The 16,345-nt window shown below is 45.2% G+C and overlaps 1 protein-coding gene across 1 annotated transcript in view; it reads left to right on the forward strand.

Moving 5' to 3' along the window:
- The window catches only part of REN (renin), an 84,575-nt gene that overhangs the window by 34,231 nt on the left and 33,999 nt on the right, over positions 1-16,345 (forward strand). The window contains exon 3 of the mRNA XM_073670698.1: positions 10,142-10,265. Coding sequence (XP_073526799.1) covers positions 10,142-10,265 — 124 coding nt within the window. The remainder of the gene's footprint in view (positions 1-10,141; positions 10,266-16,345) is intronic.

Below are 16,345 nucleotides of genomic sequence, written 5' to 3' on the forward strand. Positions count from 1 at the left end.
CTCTGCTTGTCTACCACATCTGCGAGTTTTGCTCTGCTCTGCTTGTCTACCGCATCTGCGGGTTTTGCTCTGCTTGTCTACCGCACCTGCGGCTCCGTTCCTGTGTCCCAGTCTGTACAGGTCCCTATGCTGCTTGCGTTTCTACCTGCCAGTACCCGCCTCTCTGCATCTCAGCCGTGCCTGCCTGTGCCCACCTGTCTGCACGCCAGCCGTGCCTGCCAGTGCCCACCTGTCTGCATACCAGCTGTGTCTGTCAATATCCACCTGTCTGCATACCAGCCGTGTTTGCCAGTACCCACCTGTCTACATGCCAGTCTAACCTGCCTGTTCCTGCATTCCCCAGTGTGGGTCAACAGCTGTGACCGGGGTCTGACCTGGAGTAACACCTGGTCCCTCTGCTCGGTTCCTCCTTGGTTCACGGAGTAGACTGAGCCACCGTGCGACCTTGGTCGGATCGGGTTGATACTTAGTTACGCCCCTCCAGGCACTCCTCGGTTCATGGTACAGTGGGATCACTAATCACGCTCACGCCAGTCAGTCCGGGCACGAGCGTAACAGCTATTAACCTGGAGATTAACCCCATATCTGCAGGTTAATAGCATTTTTCTGGTGACAGGTTCTCTTTAAGCATGAGAAATGCATGCTTGATGGGGTTGAGATCTGGGGATTGACTCAGCCAATGCAGAATATTCCACTCCTTTGGCTCAAAAAATTCTGGGTTGCTTTTGCAGTATGTTTTGGGTCATTGTCCATCTGTACTGTGAAGCGCCATCCAATCAATCTTGCTGCATTTGTTGAATCTCAGCAGAAAGTATAGTCTTGTACACTTCAGAATTCATCCGACTGCTTCTGACTTCAGTCACATAATCAATAAACACTAGTGACCCAGTGCCATTGGAAGCCATGCATGCTCATGCCATCACACTGCCTCCACCAAGATTTACAGAGGATGTAGTGTGCTCTGGATCTAGAGTTGTTCAAATCCTTCTCCATGCTCTCTTCCACCCATCATTGTGGTACATGTTGATCTTAGTTTCATCTGTCAAAAGAATGGCTTTCCAGAACTGGTCTGCCTTCTTTGATGTTTTTTTTTGGCAAAGTCTAATCTAGCCTTTCTATTGTTAAGGCTGATTAATGGTTTGCACCTTGTGGTGAACCCTCTGTATTTCCTCTCATTAAGTCTTCTCTTTATGGTAGACTTAAGATACTGAAACAACTACTGTACGTCCTGTAGAGTGTTCTTCACATGGGTGGATATCGTGAAGGGGTTTTTCTTCACCATGGAAAGGATTCTGCAATCATCCATTAGTGTTGTCTTCTGTGAACATCCAGACCTTTTTGAGTTCCCAAGCTCACTAGTATGCTCTTTTTTTGCAGAATGTGACAAGCTGCTAATTTGGCCACTCCTAACATTTCTGCTATCTCTATGATTGATTTCTTCTTTTTTTCAGCCTAATGATAGTCTGTTTCTCTTCCATTGAGAGCTCCTTTGACCGCATGTTGTGGGTTCACAGAAGCTTCCAAATGCAAATGCCACACCTGGAATCAGCTCAAGACCTTTTACTTGCTTAATTGATGATGGATTAATGAAAGAATAGTACATGCAGCCCACTAAAGAGTATTTGAGATAATTGTCCAATTTATTTTGGTCCCTTTCAAAAGTGGCAGCTACATATTAAAGAGCTGTACTTCCGAAACCCTTAATCCAATTAGGATGTGAATACCCTCCAATTAATGCTGAGAGTCTGCACTTTAACCACATATTGGTTATATACAGTGAAGGAAATAAGTATTTGATCCCTTGCTGTTTTTGTAAGTTTGCCCACTGACAAAGACATGAACAGTCTATAATTTTAAGGGTAGATTCATTTTAACATTGAGAGATAGAATATCCCCAAAAAAATCAAGAAAATCACATTGTATAAATTAGATAAATTTTTTTGCATTTTGCAGTGAGAAATAAGTATTTGATCCCTCTGGCAAACAACACTTAATATTTAGTGGCAAAACCCTTGATGTCAAGCACAGCAGCAGTCAGACGTTGTTTGTAGTTGATGATGAGGTTTGCGCACATGTCAGGAGGAATTTTGGTCCACTCCTCTTTTCAGATCATCTCTAAATCATTCAGATTTTGAGGATGTCGCTTGGCAACTTGGAGATTCAACTCCCTCCATAAGTTTTCTATGGGATTAAGGTCTCGAGACTGGCTAGGCCCTTCCATGACCTTACTGTGCTTCTTTTTGAGCCACTCCTTTGTTGCCTTGGCTGTATGTTTTGGGTCATTGTCTTGCTGGAAGACCCAGCCACGACCTATCTTCAATGCTCTTACTGAGGGAAGGAGGTTGTTGGCCAAAATCTAGCAATACATGACACCATCTATCTTCCCTTCAGTACGGTGCAGTCGTCATGTCCCCTTTGCAGAAAAGCACCCCCATGTATAATGTTTCCCCCACCATGCTTCACGGTTGCGACGATGTTCTTACGGTTGTACTCATCCTTCTTCTTCCTCCAAACATGGCGAGTTGGATTAATGCCAAATAGCTACATTTTTGTCTCACCTGACCACAGCACCTTCTCCCAATAACTCACAGAATCATCCAAGTGTTCATTGGCAAACTTCAGACCGGCCTGCACAAGTGCCTTCTTGAGCAGGGGGACCTTGCGGGCACTACAGGATTTTAAACCTTTAAGGCATCATGTGTTACCAATGGTTTTCTTGGTGACTGTGGTCCCAGCTGCCTTGAGATCATTAACAAAGTACCCCCGTGTAGTTTTAGGCTGATCTCTCACCTTCCTCATGATCAAGGATACCCCACGAGGTGAGATTTTGCATGGTGCCCCAGATCAATGTCGATTGACAGTCATTTTGTATTTCTTCCATTTTCTTACTATTGCACCAACAGTTGTCTCCTTCTCATCCAGCGTCTTAATCATAGTTTTGTAGCCCATTCCAGCTTTATGCGGGTCTATGATCTTGTCCCTTAGAAAGCTCTTTGGTCTTGCCCATGGTGTAGAGGCTAGAGTCTGACTGATTAATTGAGTCTGTGGACAGGAGTCTTTTATACAGGTGACTATGTAAGTCAGCTGTCTTTAAAGGGAGTCTGCCACCATTTTGGAGTTATCAGACCTCAACTATTGCCATACAGGGTATAGAAAAGTAAATCTATACATACCTGTTTGGCCCATAGTAGAGGTTTGATTGCAGGGAAAAGCGCTTTAATCAATTCTATTTTGTACAGGCTTGGCGTCCGGGGGACGCCAAGCAGTCCCCGCCTGTGTGCTTATTATTCCATCAAATCACCACCTATATGCTTAATTATTATAATCCCCCCTCCCCTGCACGTCACAGGGTCCTGTGACAGGCCCTGTGATGAGCACTGTGCTCCCTGACTTCCCGGGCATGCGCAAAGCGCCGCTCACATAGAGCACGCTTTGCTTCATCCTGGGTCCCGTCTCTCCATGCACTGCGCTGCAGGAATCTATTGTGCAGGTGCCGAAAGTCACTGTCACTTCCCAGCGCCTGCGCAATAGAACCCTGCAGCGCAGTGCACAGGCAGACGGGGGCCAGGATGAAGCAAAGCGCGCTCTATGTGAGCGGCGCTTTGCGCATGCCCGGGAAGTCAGGAAGCACAGTGCACGTCACAGGGCCTGTCACAGGGCCCTGTGACGTGCAGGAGAGGGTGGGGGGTATGATAATTAAGCATATAGGCGTGGATTTGGGGGAATAATAAGCACATAGGCAGGGGGATTGCTTGGCGTTCCCCGGACGCCAAGCCTGTACAAAATAGAATTGATTAAAGCGCTTTTCTCTGCAACGAAACCTCTACTATGGGCCATACAGGCATGTATTGATTTACTTTTCTATACCCTGTATGCTCATAGTAGAGGTCTGATAACTCCAAAGTGGTGACAGATTCCCTTTAATGCAGGTAACGAGTTGATTGAGAGTGTCTAACTGGTCTGTAGGAGCCAGAACTCATAATGGTTTGTAGGGGATCAAATACTTATTTCTCACTGCGAAATGCAAAAAAATCATCTAATTTATATAATGTGATTTTCTTGATTTTTTTTTGAATACTCTATCTCTCAATGTTAAAATTAACCTACCCTTAAAATTATAGACTGTTCATGTCTTTGTCAGTGGGCAAACTTACAAAACAGCAAGGGATCAAATACTTATTTCCTTCACTGTAACTGTATTTTGAATATATTTTGGTGAACAGCTAAAATGACAAAACTTGTGTCACTGTCCAAATATTTCTGGACCTAACTGTATATAATGATATATAGTGTAGTTAATGAATATACAGTCATGGCTGAAAGTGTTGGCACCCTTGAAATTGTTCCAGAAACTGAAATATTTCTCCCAGAATATTATTGCAATTACACATGTTTTGTTATACACACGTTTCTTTCCTTTGTGGGTATTGGAACAGCACAAAAAAGACTGTGAAAAAAAGGCAAATTGGACATCATTTCACACTAAACCCCAAAAATGTACCGGACAAAATTGTTGACACCCTCAACTTAGTATTTGATTGCACACCCTTTGAAATAAATAACTGCAATCAATTGTTTACTATAATCATCAACAAGCTTCTTACACCTCTCAAGCTCTTTGTTTCCAACCATTTCTGGGTGCTTCTTCACAGTCAAAGCACCCATGTGTCAGAGGCAGCAAAACAATCCCAAAACATATATGAACCTCCACCATATTTGACTGTAGGTACTGTGTTCTTTTCTTATATAGGCCTCATTCCATTTTCTGTAAACAGTAGAATGATGTGCTTTAACAAAAAGCTCTATTTTGGTCTCATCTGTCCACAATACACTTTTCCAGAAGGAAAAGCTTACTCAGGTACATTTTGGCAAACTGCTAGCTTTTTTATGTCTCTGTGTCACCAGTGGGGTCCTCTTGGGTCTCCTGCCATACCGTTTCATTTCATTCAAATGTCGACAGATAGTTCGTGTTGACACTGATGCACGCTGAGTCTGCAGGACAGCTTGAATTTCTTTGGAACTTGATTGGGGCCATTCGGACTATCCTGTGTTGCAACCTTTCATCAATTTTTCTCTGCCGTCTACATCCCATTTTGGGGGTTTGACGTGAAATTATTTCCAATTTTCTTTTTTTTTTCTTTTTTTTTGTGTTGTTCCAATACACACAAAGGAAATAAACATGTGTATAAAAAAACGTGTAATTTCTGGAATATTTTCAAGGGTACCAACACTTGACTGTAAGTGTGTATGTAGTATATAGTGTATATAAATATGTATGTAGTATATATAATAATGTGTATATAGTGTACATAAGAGTGTACATAGTAAATAGTATATATAAGTGTGTATGTGTTATGTAGTATATACTCTATAATACTGTGAATATACACTGTAGTATATATACAGTGCCTACAAGTAGTATTCAACCCCCTGCAGATTTAGCTGGTTGACACATGCGGAATTAACTTGGCATTGTGACATTTGTACTGTAGATCAGCCTGGAAGTGGGAAATGCACTGCAGCAAATTTTGTTTTTGTTTTTTTTTTTAAAAACGTTAAAAGTTAATTCAGAGTGTCATTTATTATTCAACCCCTCAAACCACAAGAATTCTGTTTGGTCCCCTAAAGTATTAAGAAGTAGTTCAGGCACCAAGAATAATGAGCTTCACATGTGTGGATTAAAGATCTCTTTTGCCAGCCTTTTCTGACTATTTAAGACCCTTCCCAAACTTGTGAACAGCACTCAGACATGGTCAACATGGGAAAGACAAAGGAGCATTCCAAGGCCATCAGAGACAAGATCGTGGAGGGTCACAAGGCTGGCAATGGGTACAAAACCCTTTCCAAGGAGTTGGGCCTACCTGTCTCCACTGTTGGGAGCATCATCCGTAAGTGGAAGGCTTATGGAACTACTGTTAGCCTTCCACGGCCTGGACAGCCTTTGAAAGTGTCCTCCCGTGCTGAGGCCAGGCTTGTCCGAAGAGTCAAGGCTAACCCAAGGACAACAAGGAAGGAGCTCCGGGAAGATCTCATGGCAGTGGGGACATTGGTTTCAGTCAATACCATAAGTAACGTACTCCACCACAATGGTCTCCGTTCCAGACGAGCCCGTAAGGGACCTTTACTTTCAAAGCGTCATGTCAAGGCTCGTCTACAGTTTGCTCATGATCACTTGGAGGACTCTGAGACAGACTGGTTCAAGGTTCTATGGTCTGATGAGACCAAGATCGAGATCTTTGGTGCCAACCACACACGTGACGTTTGGAGACTGGATGGCACTGCATACGACCCCAACAATACCATCCCTACAGTCAAGCATGGTGGTGGCAGCATCATGCTGTGGGGCTGTTTCTCAGCCAAGGGGCCTGGCCATCTGGTCCGCATCCATGGGAAGATGGATAGCACGGCCTACCTGGAGATTTTGGCCAAGAACCTCCGCTCCTCCATCAAGGATCTTAAGATGAGTCGTAATTTCATCTTCCAACAAGACAATGACCCAAAGCACACAGCCAAGAAAACCAAGGCCTGGTTCAAGAGGGAAAAAGTCAAGGTGTTGGAGTGGCCTAGTCAGTCTCCTGACCTTAACCCAATTGAAAACTTGTGGAAGGAGCTCAAGAATAAAGTCCACATGAGACACCCAAAGAACCTAGATAACTTGGAGAAGATCTGCATGGAGGAGTGGGCCAAGATAACTCCACAGACATGTGCCGGCCTGATCAGGTCTTATAAAAGACGATTATTAGCTGTAATTGCAAACAAGGGTTATTCCACAAAATATTAAACATAGGGGTTGTATAATAATTGACCCACACTTTTATGTTTAAAATTTAATAAAATTCAACTGAGCAACATAACTTTTTGTTTTGTAAGATTTATGCTTCTGTTCATAAAACCTACTCTTGTTTGCAGTTTGAAGGCTCTAACTTATTTGCATCTTATCAAACCAGCTAAATCTGCAGGGGGTTGAATACTACTTGTAGGCACTGTAAGTGTGTATGTAGCATGTAGTGCATATAATACTGTGTATATAGTATATATAAGTGTGTATGTGGTATATAGTGTATAATAATAGTGTATATAATAAAACTGTGTATTTAATATATAATGTATAAGTTTTTATGTGGTATATAATGTACATAATAGTGTGTATATAATTTGTTTATATGTATATAGTATATAACGTTTATAATAACGTGTATATCTATAATATAACGCTACAAGCGTCCCTCTGTCTGAAGCCTGTATAGACTGCGGAAGCACAAAACGCCTGCGTAGTCTGGCTCCAGACAGACGAACGCATGGAGCCGTTACAGGTAAGAGGAGTGTGTATGGCGCCGGAAATCGTGGAATGCGTAGACACTGAACGCATACCGCGATCTCCAGCGCCATACTTACATACTTACCTGACCGGGAGGAGCGTTGCCGCCGCGCCTCTCTTCTCGCCGGAGACCGGGGCAGGAGTGAAAGCGTCGGAACCTGCGCATGCGCATAGCGCTATCCGGCGCCATTTTACTGAAGACACATTTGCAGTGCGTCTTCAGCAAAATGGCGCTGGACAGCGCGGTAAGGACACGCGTGTACTCCAGCACCACACTCCTCCCCCAGCCTCCGGCAGAACAAGACACAGCAGCGCTGGAGCACAGGAAAGAAAGGTGAGTATAAGTGTTTATTTTTTTGCATGTGTGCAGCGTGAAAGGGATGAGGGGTGCCATACATACCAGGATTGGAGGGTGAGGGGGCCGCACATACCAAGATTGGGACTGAGGGGGCCACACATACCAGGATTGGGGGATGAAGGGTACCATACATACCAGGATTGAGGGGTGAGGGGTACCATACATACCAGGATTGGGGGGGTGAGGTGACTATGCATACCAGAATAGGGATGAGGGGTATCATGCATACCAGGATTGGGGGATGAGGGGTACCATGCATACCAGGATTGGGGGGTGAGGGGACCTTGCATACCAGGATTGGGGATGAAGGGTACCATACATACCAGGATTGAGGGGTGAGGGGTGCTATGCATTCCAGCATTGGGGATGAGGGGTGCCATGCATACCAGCATTGGGGATGAGGGATGCCATGCATACCAGAATAGAGATGAGGGGTACCATGCATACCAGGATAAGGGATGGGGTGCCATGCATACCAGGATTGGGGGATGAGGAGTGCCATGCATACCAGGATAGGTATGAGGGGGCCATGCATACCAGGATTGGGGATGAGTGGGCCATGCATACCAGGATAGGGATAAGGGGGCCATGCATACCAGGATTGGGCATGAGGGAGCCATGCATACCAGGATGAGGGATTGGGTGCCATGCATACCAGGATTGGAGGATGAGGAAGCCATACATACCAGAATTGGGATGAGGGGTGCCATGTATACCAGGATGAGGGGAAACCATACATACCAGAATAGGGATCTGGGATACCATGCATACCAGGATGAGGGATGGGGTGCCATGCATACCAGGATGAGGGGTACCATACATACCGGGATAGGGATGAGGGGTGCCATTTATACGAGGATGAGGGATGGGGTGCCATGCATACCAGGATTGGGGGATGAGGAGGCCATACATACCAGGATTGGGGGATGAGAGGTGCCATGTATACCAGGATGAGGGGTACCATACATACCAGAATAGGGATGAGGGGCACCATGCATACCAGGATGAGGGATGGGGTGCCATGCATACTAGGATTGGGGGAGGAGTGGTGCCATGCATACCAGGATGAGAGATTGGGTACCATACATACCAATATTGGGGGATGAGGGGTGCCATTTATACCAGGATGAGAGATGGGGTGCCATGCATACCAGGTTTGGGATGTGGGGTGCAATGTATACCAGATTTGCAATGAGGGGTGCCATGCATACCAGGATTGGGGATGAGGGGTGCTATGCATACCAGGATTGGGGATGAGGGGTGCCATGCATACCAGGATTGGGGATGAGGGGTGCCATGCATACCAGGATTGGGGATGAGGGGTGCCATGCATACCAGGATTGGGGATGAGGAGTGCCATGCATACCAGGATTGGGGATGAGAGGTGCCATGCATACCAGGATTGGGGATGAGGCGGCCATGCATACCAAGATAGGGATGAGGGGTACCATGCATACCAGGATAGGGATGAGGGGTACCATGCATACCAGGATGAGGGATGGGGTGCCATGCATACCAGGATAAGGATGAGGGGTACCATCCATACCAGGATGAGCGGTACCATACATACCAGGATAGGGATGAGGAATGGGGTACCATGCATACCAGGATGGGGGTGAGGGGCGCCATGCATACCAGGATTGGGGGTGAGGGGTGCCATGCATACCAGGATTGGGGATGAGGGGTGCCATGCATACCAGGATTGGGGGTGAAGGGTGCCATGCATACCATGATGGGGATGAGGGGTGCTATGCATACCAGGATGGGGATGAGGGGTGCCATGCATACCAGGATAGGGATGAGGGGTGCCATGCATACCAGGATAGGGATGAGGGGTGCCAGGCATACCAGGATAGGGATGAGGGGTGCCATGCATACCAGGATAGGACGGAGTGACAGGATGGGGGCATCACAAATACCAGGATGGGGGGCAGCACATACCAGCATGGGAGACCATATACCAATAAAAATGCTCGCCACCCGGGTGTAGAACGGGTTCAATAGCTAGTAAGATATATAAGTGTGTATGCAGTATATACCGTAGAGCTGATGGCATTGCTGGGCATCTACCAATTTTGAAGGGAAGTAAGTTGTATGTGTCTTTCACCTGCTGCATTAATTTTCCTTGGCTCACAAATTGTGTATATGGTCCTGAGGGTTACACATTTCTTGGTGAGTCTTCAAAAGAGCTTGAAGAACATATTTTGAAACCGCAATCAGCTTTGAAATCTTTGCCTGGAAGGATCTTACTGATTAAGTATAACTACCTTGTGTGGATGACATAGTATATGCAACGTAATAAAAAGGACAGGTGAATGATACCTGCTGACTACTCATGGAAATGATGCCAAGGAGCATGTTGCAGTTTATTGATTGTGGTTGGGGGGTAGGCTGTTAGGGTCTGTGTGCCAGTGCCGCTTATATGTCCCTGTGTAACAGTATTTTTTTGTGGTTTACCTTTGCAGACCCAGTATTTTGGTGAGATCAGTATCGGTTATCCTCCCCAAGCATTCAAGGTTGTTTTTGACACTGGATCTGCCAACCTGTGGGTGCCATCCAGCCAATGTTCCCCGCTGTACAGTGCCTGTGGTAAGCCATTGTGAGCTTGAAAGTTATCAACAGCAAGAGCTCAGTCAAGGTGGTAGGGGGGTGGGAGCAGCATCGTCATATCAGTAATTTTCATGGCTGCAACAGTCTATCAACTTGGAAATAAAATATCAGTAAGAATGAAGTTTCTGGGAAACACGGCTTATAAAAAGATATTTTATTTTCATCCGCGAAGCTTCTCTGATTTCATTCATATGTTACATCCATTTCAGTGCATGCATACATCACAATGTAATATGTGTATATCATATCTTATAGCCTGTGATGCATCTCTATTATACCCAGGGCAAGTTACACACATATATCTGTATGTATGATAAAAGAAAAAATGAAAGACAAAATAGGTTATAATGGTTTTTTTTTTATATATATAATACACTTTTAAATAAGAGACATTTGGTTACCAAATAACACTATACAAGGAGCAATTATTATCACAATTCAACTACATAACAAAACCTAGTATTCCAATACCAACATTACCAATAATACCAGTAGACAAGAGATATAAGACACTACCATAGCCCTAAATAACCAGCAAATAAATGACTAATACCACCAGCCAGTCAATGAAAAAAACCTAGTATACCAAGGTCAATATTACCAATAATACCACTATCGAAGGGACAAATAATACTACCACATGATCCCATCCCATGTTACCAGCAAATATAGTAATGACTGAATAATACCATCATACTGTCACCGAACAAAACTTAGTATACCAAGGCCAATATTACCAATAATACCACTATACAGTGGGGAAAAAAGTATTTAGTCAGCCACCAATTGTACAAGTTCTCCCACTTAAAAAGATGAGAGAGGCCTGTAATTGACATCATAGGTAGACCTCAACTATGAGAGACAAAATGAGAAAACAAATCCTGAAAATCACATTTTTTTTCAATTTTGGTGGAAAATAAGTATTGGGTCAATTACAAATGTTCATCTCAATACTTTGTTATATATCCTTTGTTGGCAATGACAAAGGTCAAACGTTTTCTGTAAGTCTTCACAAGGTTGGCACACACTGTTGCTGGCATGTTGGCCCATTCCTCCATGCAGATCTCCTCTAGAGCAGTGATGCTTTGGGGCTGTCCCTGGGCAACACGGACTTTCAACTTCCTTCAGGTTTTCTATAGGGTTTAGATCTGGAGACTGGCTAGGCCACTCCAGGACCTTGAAATGCTTCTTACGAAGCCACTCCTTCGTTGCCCTGGTGGTGTGCTTGGGATCATTGTCATGCTGAAAGACCCATCCACGTTTCATCTTCAATGCCCTTGCTGATGGAAGGAGGTCTGCACTCAAAATCTCACGATACAAGGCCCCATTTATTCTTTCATGTACAGTACACGGATCAATCGTCCTGGTCCCTTGGCAGAGAAACAGCCCCAAAGCATGATGTTGCCTCCCCCATGCTTCACAGTAGGTATGGTGTTCTTTGGATGCAACTCAACATTCTTTCTCCTCCAAACACGACGAGTTGTGTTTCTACCAAACAGTTCTACTTTGGTTTCATCTGACCATATGACATTCTCCCAATACTCTTCTGGATCATCCAAATACTCTCTAGCAAACTTCAGACGGGCCCGGACATGTAATAGCTTAAGCAAGGGGGCACGTGTGGCACTGCAGGATCTGAGTCCCTGGTGGCGTAGTGTGTTACTGATGGTAGCCTGTGTAACATTGGTCCCAGCTCTCTGCATGTCATTCACTAAGTCCCCCCGTGTGGTTCTGGTATTTTTGCTCACCGTTCTTGAGATCATTTTGACCCCATGGAGTGAGATCTTGTGTACAGCCCAAGATCGAGGGAGATTATCAGTGGTCTTGTATGTCTTGCATTTTCTAATTATTTCTTCCACAGTTGATTTCTTCACACCAAGCTGCTTGTCTATTGCATATTCAGTCTTCCCAGCCTGGTGCAGGGCTACAATTTTGTTTCTGGTGTCCTTCGACAGCTCTTTGGTCTTCACCATAGTGGAGTTTGGAGTGTGACTGTTTGAGGTTGCGGATTGGTGTCTTTTATACTGATAACAAGTTCAAACAGGTGCCAGTACTACAGGTAACGAGCGGAGGACAGAGGAGCCTCTTAAAGAAGTTACTGGTCTGTGAGAGCCAGAAATCTTGCTTGTTTGTAAATGACCAAATACTTATTTTCCACCAAAATTTGACAATCAGACAATGTGATTTTCAGGATTTGTTTTCTCATTTAGTCTCTCATAGTTGAGGTCTACCTATGATGTCAATTACAGGCATGTCTCATATTTTTAAGTGAGAGAACTTGCACAATTGTTGGCTGACTAAATACTTTTTTCCCCACTGTATAAGGGTTTAATAGTACTGTCAGAAAAGTCCATATGCTAAAAATCATAGATATAATAAACAAATAACATTGAACTAAGTCAAATATTACACCCATACAGTGACCATATAGTTGTAGATACTAGTTTTGCAGACTGTGATGTCATTCGAGACAGGTGTAGTCATTCATCTTCCCTTCTCCAACTGGTCCAGACCATCATGAAGATTGCCATGTCTCGTCTCTGAGGACATACAGTATAGTCCCCTGATTACTTTTCTAAAACCCCATAGTGCTACAGCTATTCATAGTGCACTAGACAGTAATAATCCCCTTTCCTAAGCAGTAACAGTACCCCCCCTCTTGTTTCCCCACGAGTAATACAGTACTCCTTTAAGCCCCTATGATGTAATTGTGTCCCCCTTTGTGCCCCTGCATAACAGTAATGTCTCCCCTTATAGTCCTTTGACACCACATTTATGACTGTGCTATAAAAAATAAAGTAATTGAAACTCCGCTCCCCTTGCTCCTACGATGATGGAGGGAGTTCTGCCTCATCTTCCTATAGCCTGCAGCACTGTGGAGGCAGCACAATGACATCACTTCATCTTGAAATTGATTTCCTCCTGTGCTTCTAATGTATGGCAGGTCATGCGAATATTAGCCTGTGTCTTGCCAGAGTAATGGTGGAGCAGGGAGCCAACTGCTCTATGTTCTGCCACAGTTTTCAAGTGTGAACGTGTCTTGTGTCTGAAGTAGTCAGGATCTACACTGTTTAGTTAGCACCTGGACAAGGCTTGGAATTTATGGTTGTGATTTGGTTGTTTTGCTGCTGTTCAACCTGTGGAAATCAATAAAAACTGCACGTATTTGGACCAAAACTGCATTGCCTGTGTGAACACTACCTAATGCCTACCAGAATGAGTGAATCCCTACACCTCGATTATTACCAAATTTATAAATCTATTGCTTAAATCTGGAATGATGTGTAGTCGTACAATCATGACCTTATTATCAGGATTGCAGTATTAACCACCAGATACTGTATATTTCAAAGATAGGCCCGTAAAGTTATAGAAATTACTATTTTACATCTTGTGTCTGTATATTGCTACATAAAGAACATACTGCTATAAATGACTATGAAAAATCAAGGTCTCTCAGTATTCCTAGGATAGGGACAGCATGTGAACATTTATACAACTTTTCTTGCATAAGTAGAGTTTAACCCCTTCCTGATCAGATTATTTTCCATTTTTACGCTTATGTTTTTCCTCCAGTTAAACACCTGCCTTTGCTTATGACGCGCCCCCTGGGCCGTGGGGTACCCGGTGCCGGGCCGATAGATGCTGGGGGATTTCACAGTGGCGGTGACCCGGTCCGTGACCCAGGGCGGTCAATAAAAAGGGGTTATTGATAGGGGATTTATAGTGATTGTATAAAGTTTGTGACGCCACCTGTGGTATGCAGGCAAGGGAGCTGCCGCTGCGGAGCAGTCCTCTGGAGCTTCTGTTACTGCAGCAGGGATGGTGTGGCTCTCCACAGGTAGAGCTTAGCTCCAGGGCAGTGTAGATGTTATGGGTTATGCTGGGCGTTGTAGTGCAGGGGTTGATGGGGCAGCAATAATCAGTCCACAACTTAATGGCGGTTTCCTCTTATCTTTACTGGTGGTGATTAGACAAGCCGGGAATAGGGTACTGGCTAGAAGTGGAAGTCCGGGCAGCCTGGAAGCAAGTAAAGAATCCTCCTTGCCAGGTGAAGTTGGAGGCCTTCCCTTTCCACTAAACTCTTTGGCCCTGCTGCTTGTAGCTGTGCGGTGGCCCTCGTCCCTGAGTGCAATGTTTCTGTGCTCACCCGTATGGCAGGCAGCTCGGGCCTTGCTGGTGCGTCGCTCCCACGTGGCGGTGCTGGGCCCTGCGGTGCAGCTGAGCCTCCAGGCGTCTGATGGGGCCAGGAGACCTGCAATCTCCTATCCTCCGGTTTCTACTGCTGGGCCTTCGGTGCCCCACAGCCTCGGACTCCGGTGTCCGGTTCTTCTGTGCTGGTAATTCTGGGGTGAGCTGCCGCACAGCTCCAGTCTCCAAGTCTTCTCTCTCCTCGATGTCCTCGCTTCAACTCCTCACACTAAGACTAACTAACCCCGCCCCCAGATCTCAGTTGCCAAGGAAGTGACTCCCCTTGCTGGTCTGGAGCCAGGAAAGTGTTGCATGTTTAGTATACTTGACTAGGTAATCCCTGCTTGCTTCCAGGCATAGCATTACCTATTTTGAGGGAGGCAATGCCACTGTGGCAACCGGACCCCTGGGGTGCCACACTTCCCTCAACCCGGTCCACTAGAATTTCTTGTACTCAAAGTCAGGCTTTGCAAGTAGCCCGGCGTGCTTCCATGTGTTTATTTCTTAGGCCTATTCTTAGGCCTATTTAAAGCCTCCAAAGACACACACCTGGGTCTTGGTATTAAGACTTTCTAGTATGATTTTTAGTTTATCTGTGCACAGTTCCTGTGCACAGTCTTCAAGATGCCTGCGGTTTCCAGTCCCTAAGTTACATGTCTGTACCACTGTTAACTGGCTAGATTCTCCTGGACATCTCCTATCTGCCTGCGGCTTCCATGGTTTTCAGACTTTGTAATTATTATGGAGTTCTGTCTGCTACCTGTTCCTGGTCTTCTAGGACCTCTGCTGTGTGTCTGGTGGTTTCCAGGACGTCTCCCAGCCCCCTGCAGCTTCCATAGTATTTAGACTTTCTTGTTACTCCGGAGGTTTGTCTGCTACCTGTCTGCAGTCTCAATGTTGTCTCCTTTCTGCCTGCGGCTTCCAGTCCTTAAGTCTCCAGTGGTTTTCAGTAACTCTGCAATCTTGCTGAGGTCTTCAGTAACTCTGCAATTTGACTGCGGTTTTCAGTAACTGCAATCTGCCTGTGGTTTTCAATAGCTCTGCAATCCACCAGCAGTCTTCAGTAACTCTGCACTCAGCCTGCGGTCTTCAGTAACTCTGCAATCTGCCTGCGGTCTTCAGTAACTCTGCAATGTGACTGCGGTTTTCAGTAACTCTGCAATCTGCCTGTGGTTTTAAGTAGCTCTGCAATCCGACTGCAGTCTTCAGTAACTCTACAATCCGCCTGCAGTCTTCAGTAACTCTGCACTCTGCCTGTGGTGTTCAGTAACTCTGAAATCTGTCTGCGGTCTCTAGTAACTCTCTGTTATAGGTCTCCTGTCTGCTATCCTCACCCACTTGCTGCACTGACACCTGTGGCCCATGTGCCCACCCAGATCTTGGGCTGTATGCAGCCCGCCAAATGATATAGTGCAGACCGCGGAGATGTCCGGGAAACGCTGCTCCTTCTTGCCATATTCAAATGTATTCTTGTCATTTGAACACTGCAACACCGGGACAGGGGCAAAGAAAGCACTCAACAGCCCCCACTCTGACGTGCAGCAGCATGATGAGGTCAGCACGCAGCTGACCTCATCACACTGCTGCCAGCGCCGCACAGGCAGAGGAGATGTCGGGCACTAGTAAGGGCTCATTGAAGGAGCGGAAAATTAAATGTTATGTTATTTTAGATAAGGGGAGGAAAGGGTAGTGTTACTGCGAGGGCACATAATGTGGTAATTAGGGACATTATGAGGCAACTGGGGACATTATGGGGGACATTATGGGGCAATTTGGGACATTATGGGGTAGTTTGGAACATTATGGGGGACATTATGGGACAATTTAGGACATTATGGGGGACATTGTGGAGCAATTTGGGACATTAA

The sequence above is a fragment of the Phyllobates terribilis genome, unplaced genomic scaffold (genome assembly GCF_046119375.1).
Source record: "Phyllobates terribilis strain yellow unplaced genomic scaffold, ASM4611937v1 Scaffold_2__4_contigs__length_985480577, whole genome shotgun sequence".
Taxonomy (NCBI): Eukaryota; Metazoa; Chordata; class Amphibia; order Anura; family Dendrobatidae; genus Phyllobates; species Phyllobates terribilis.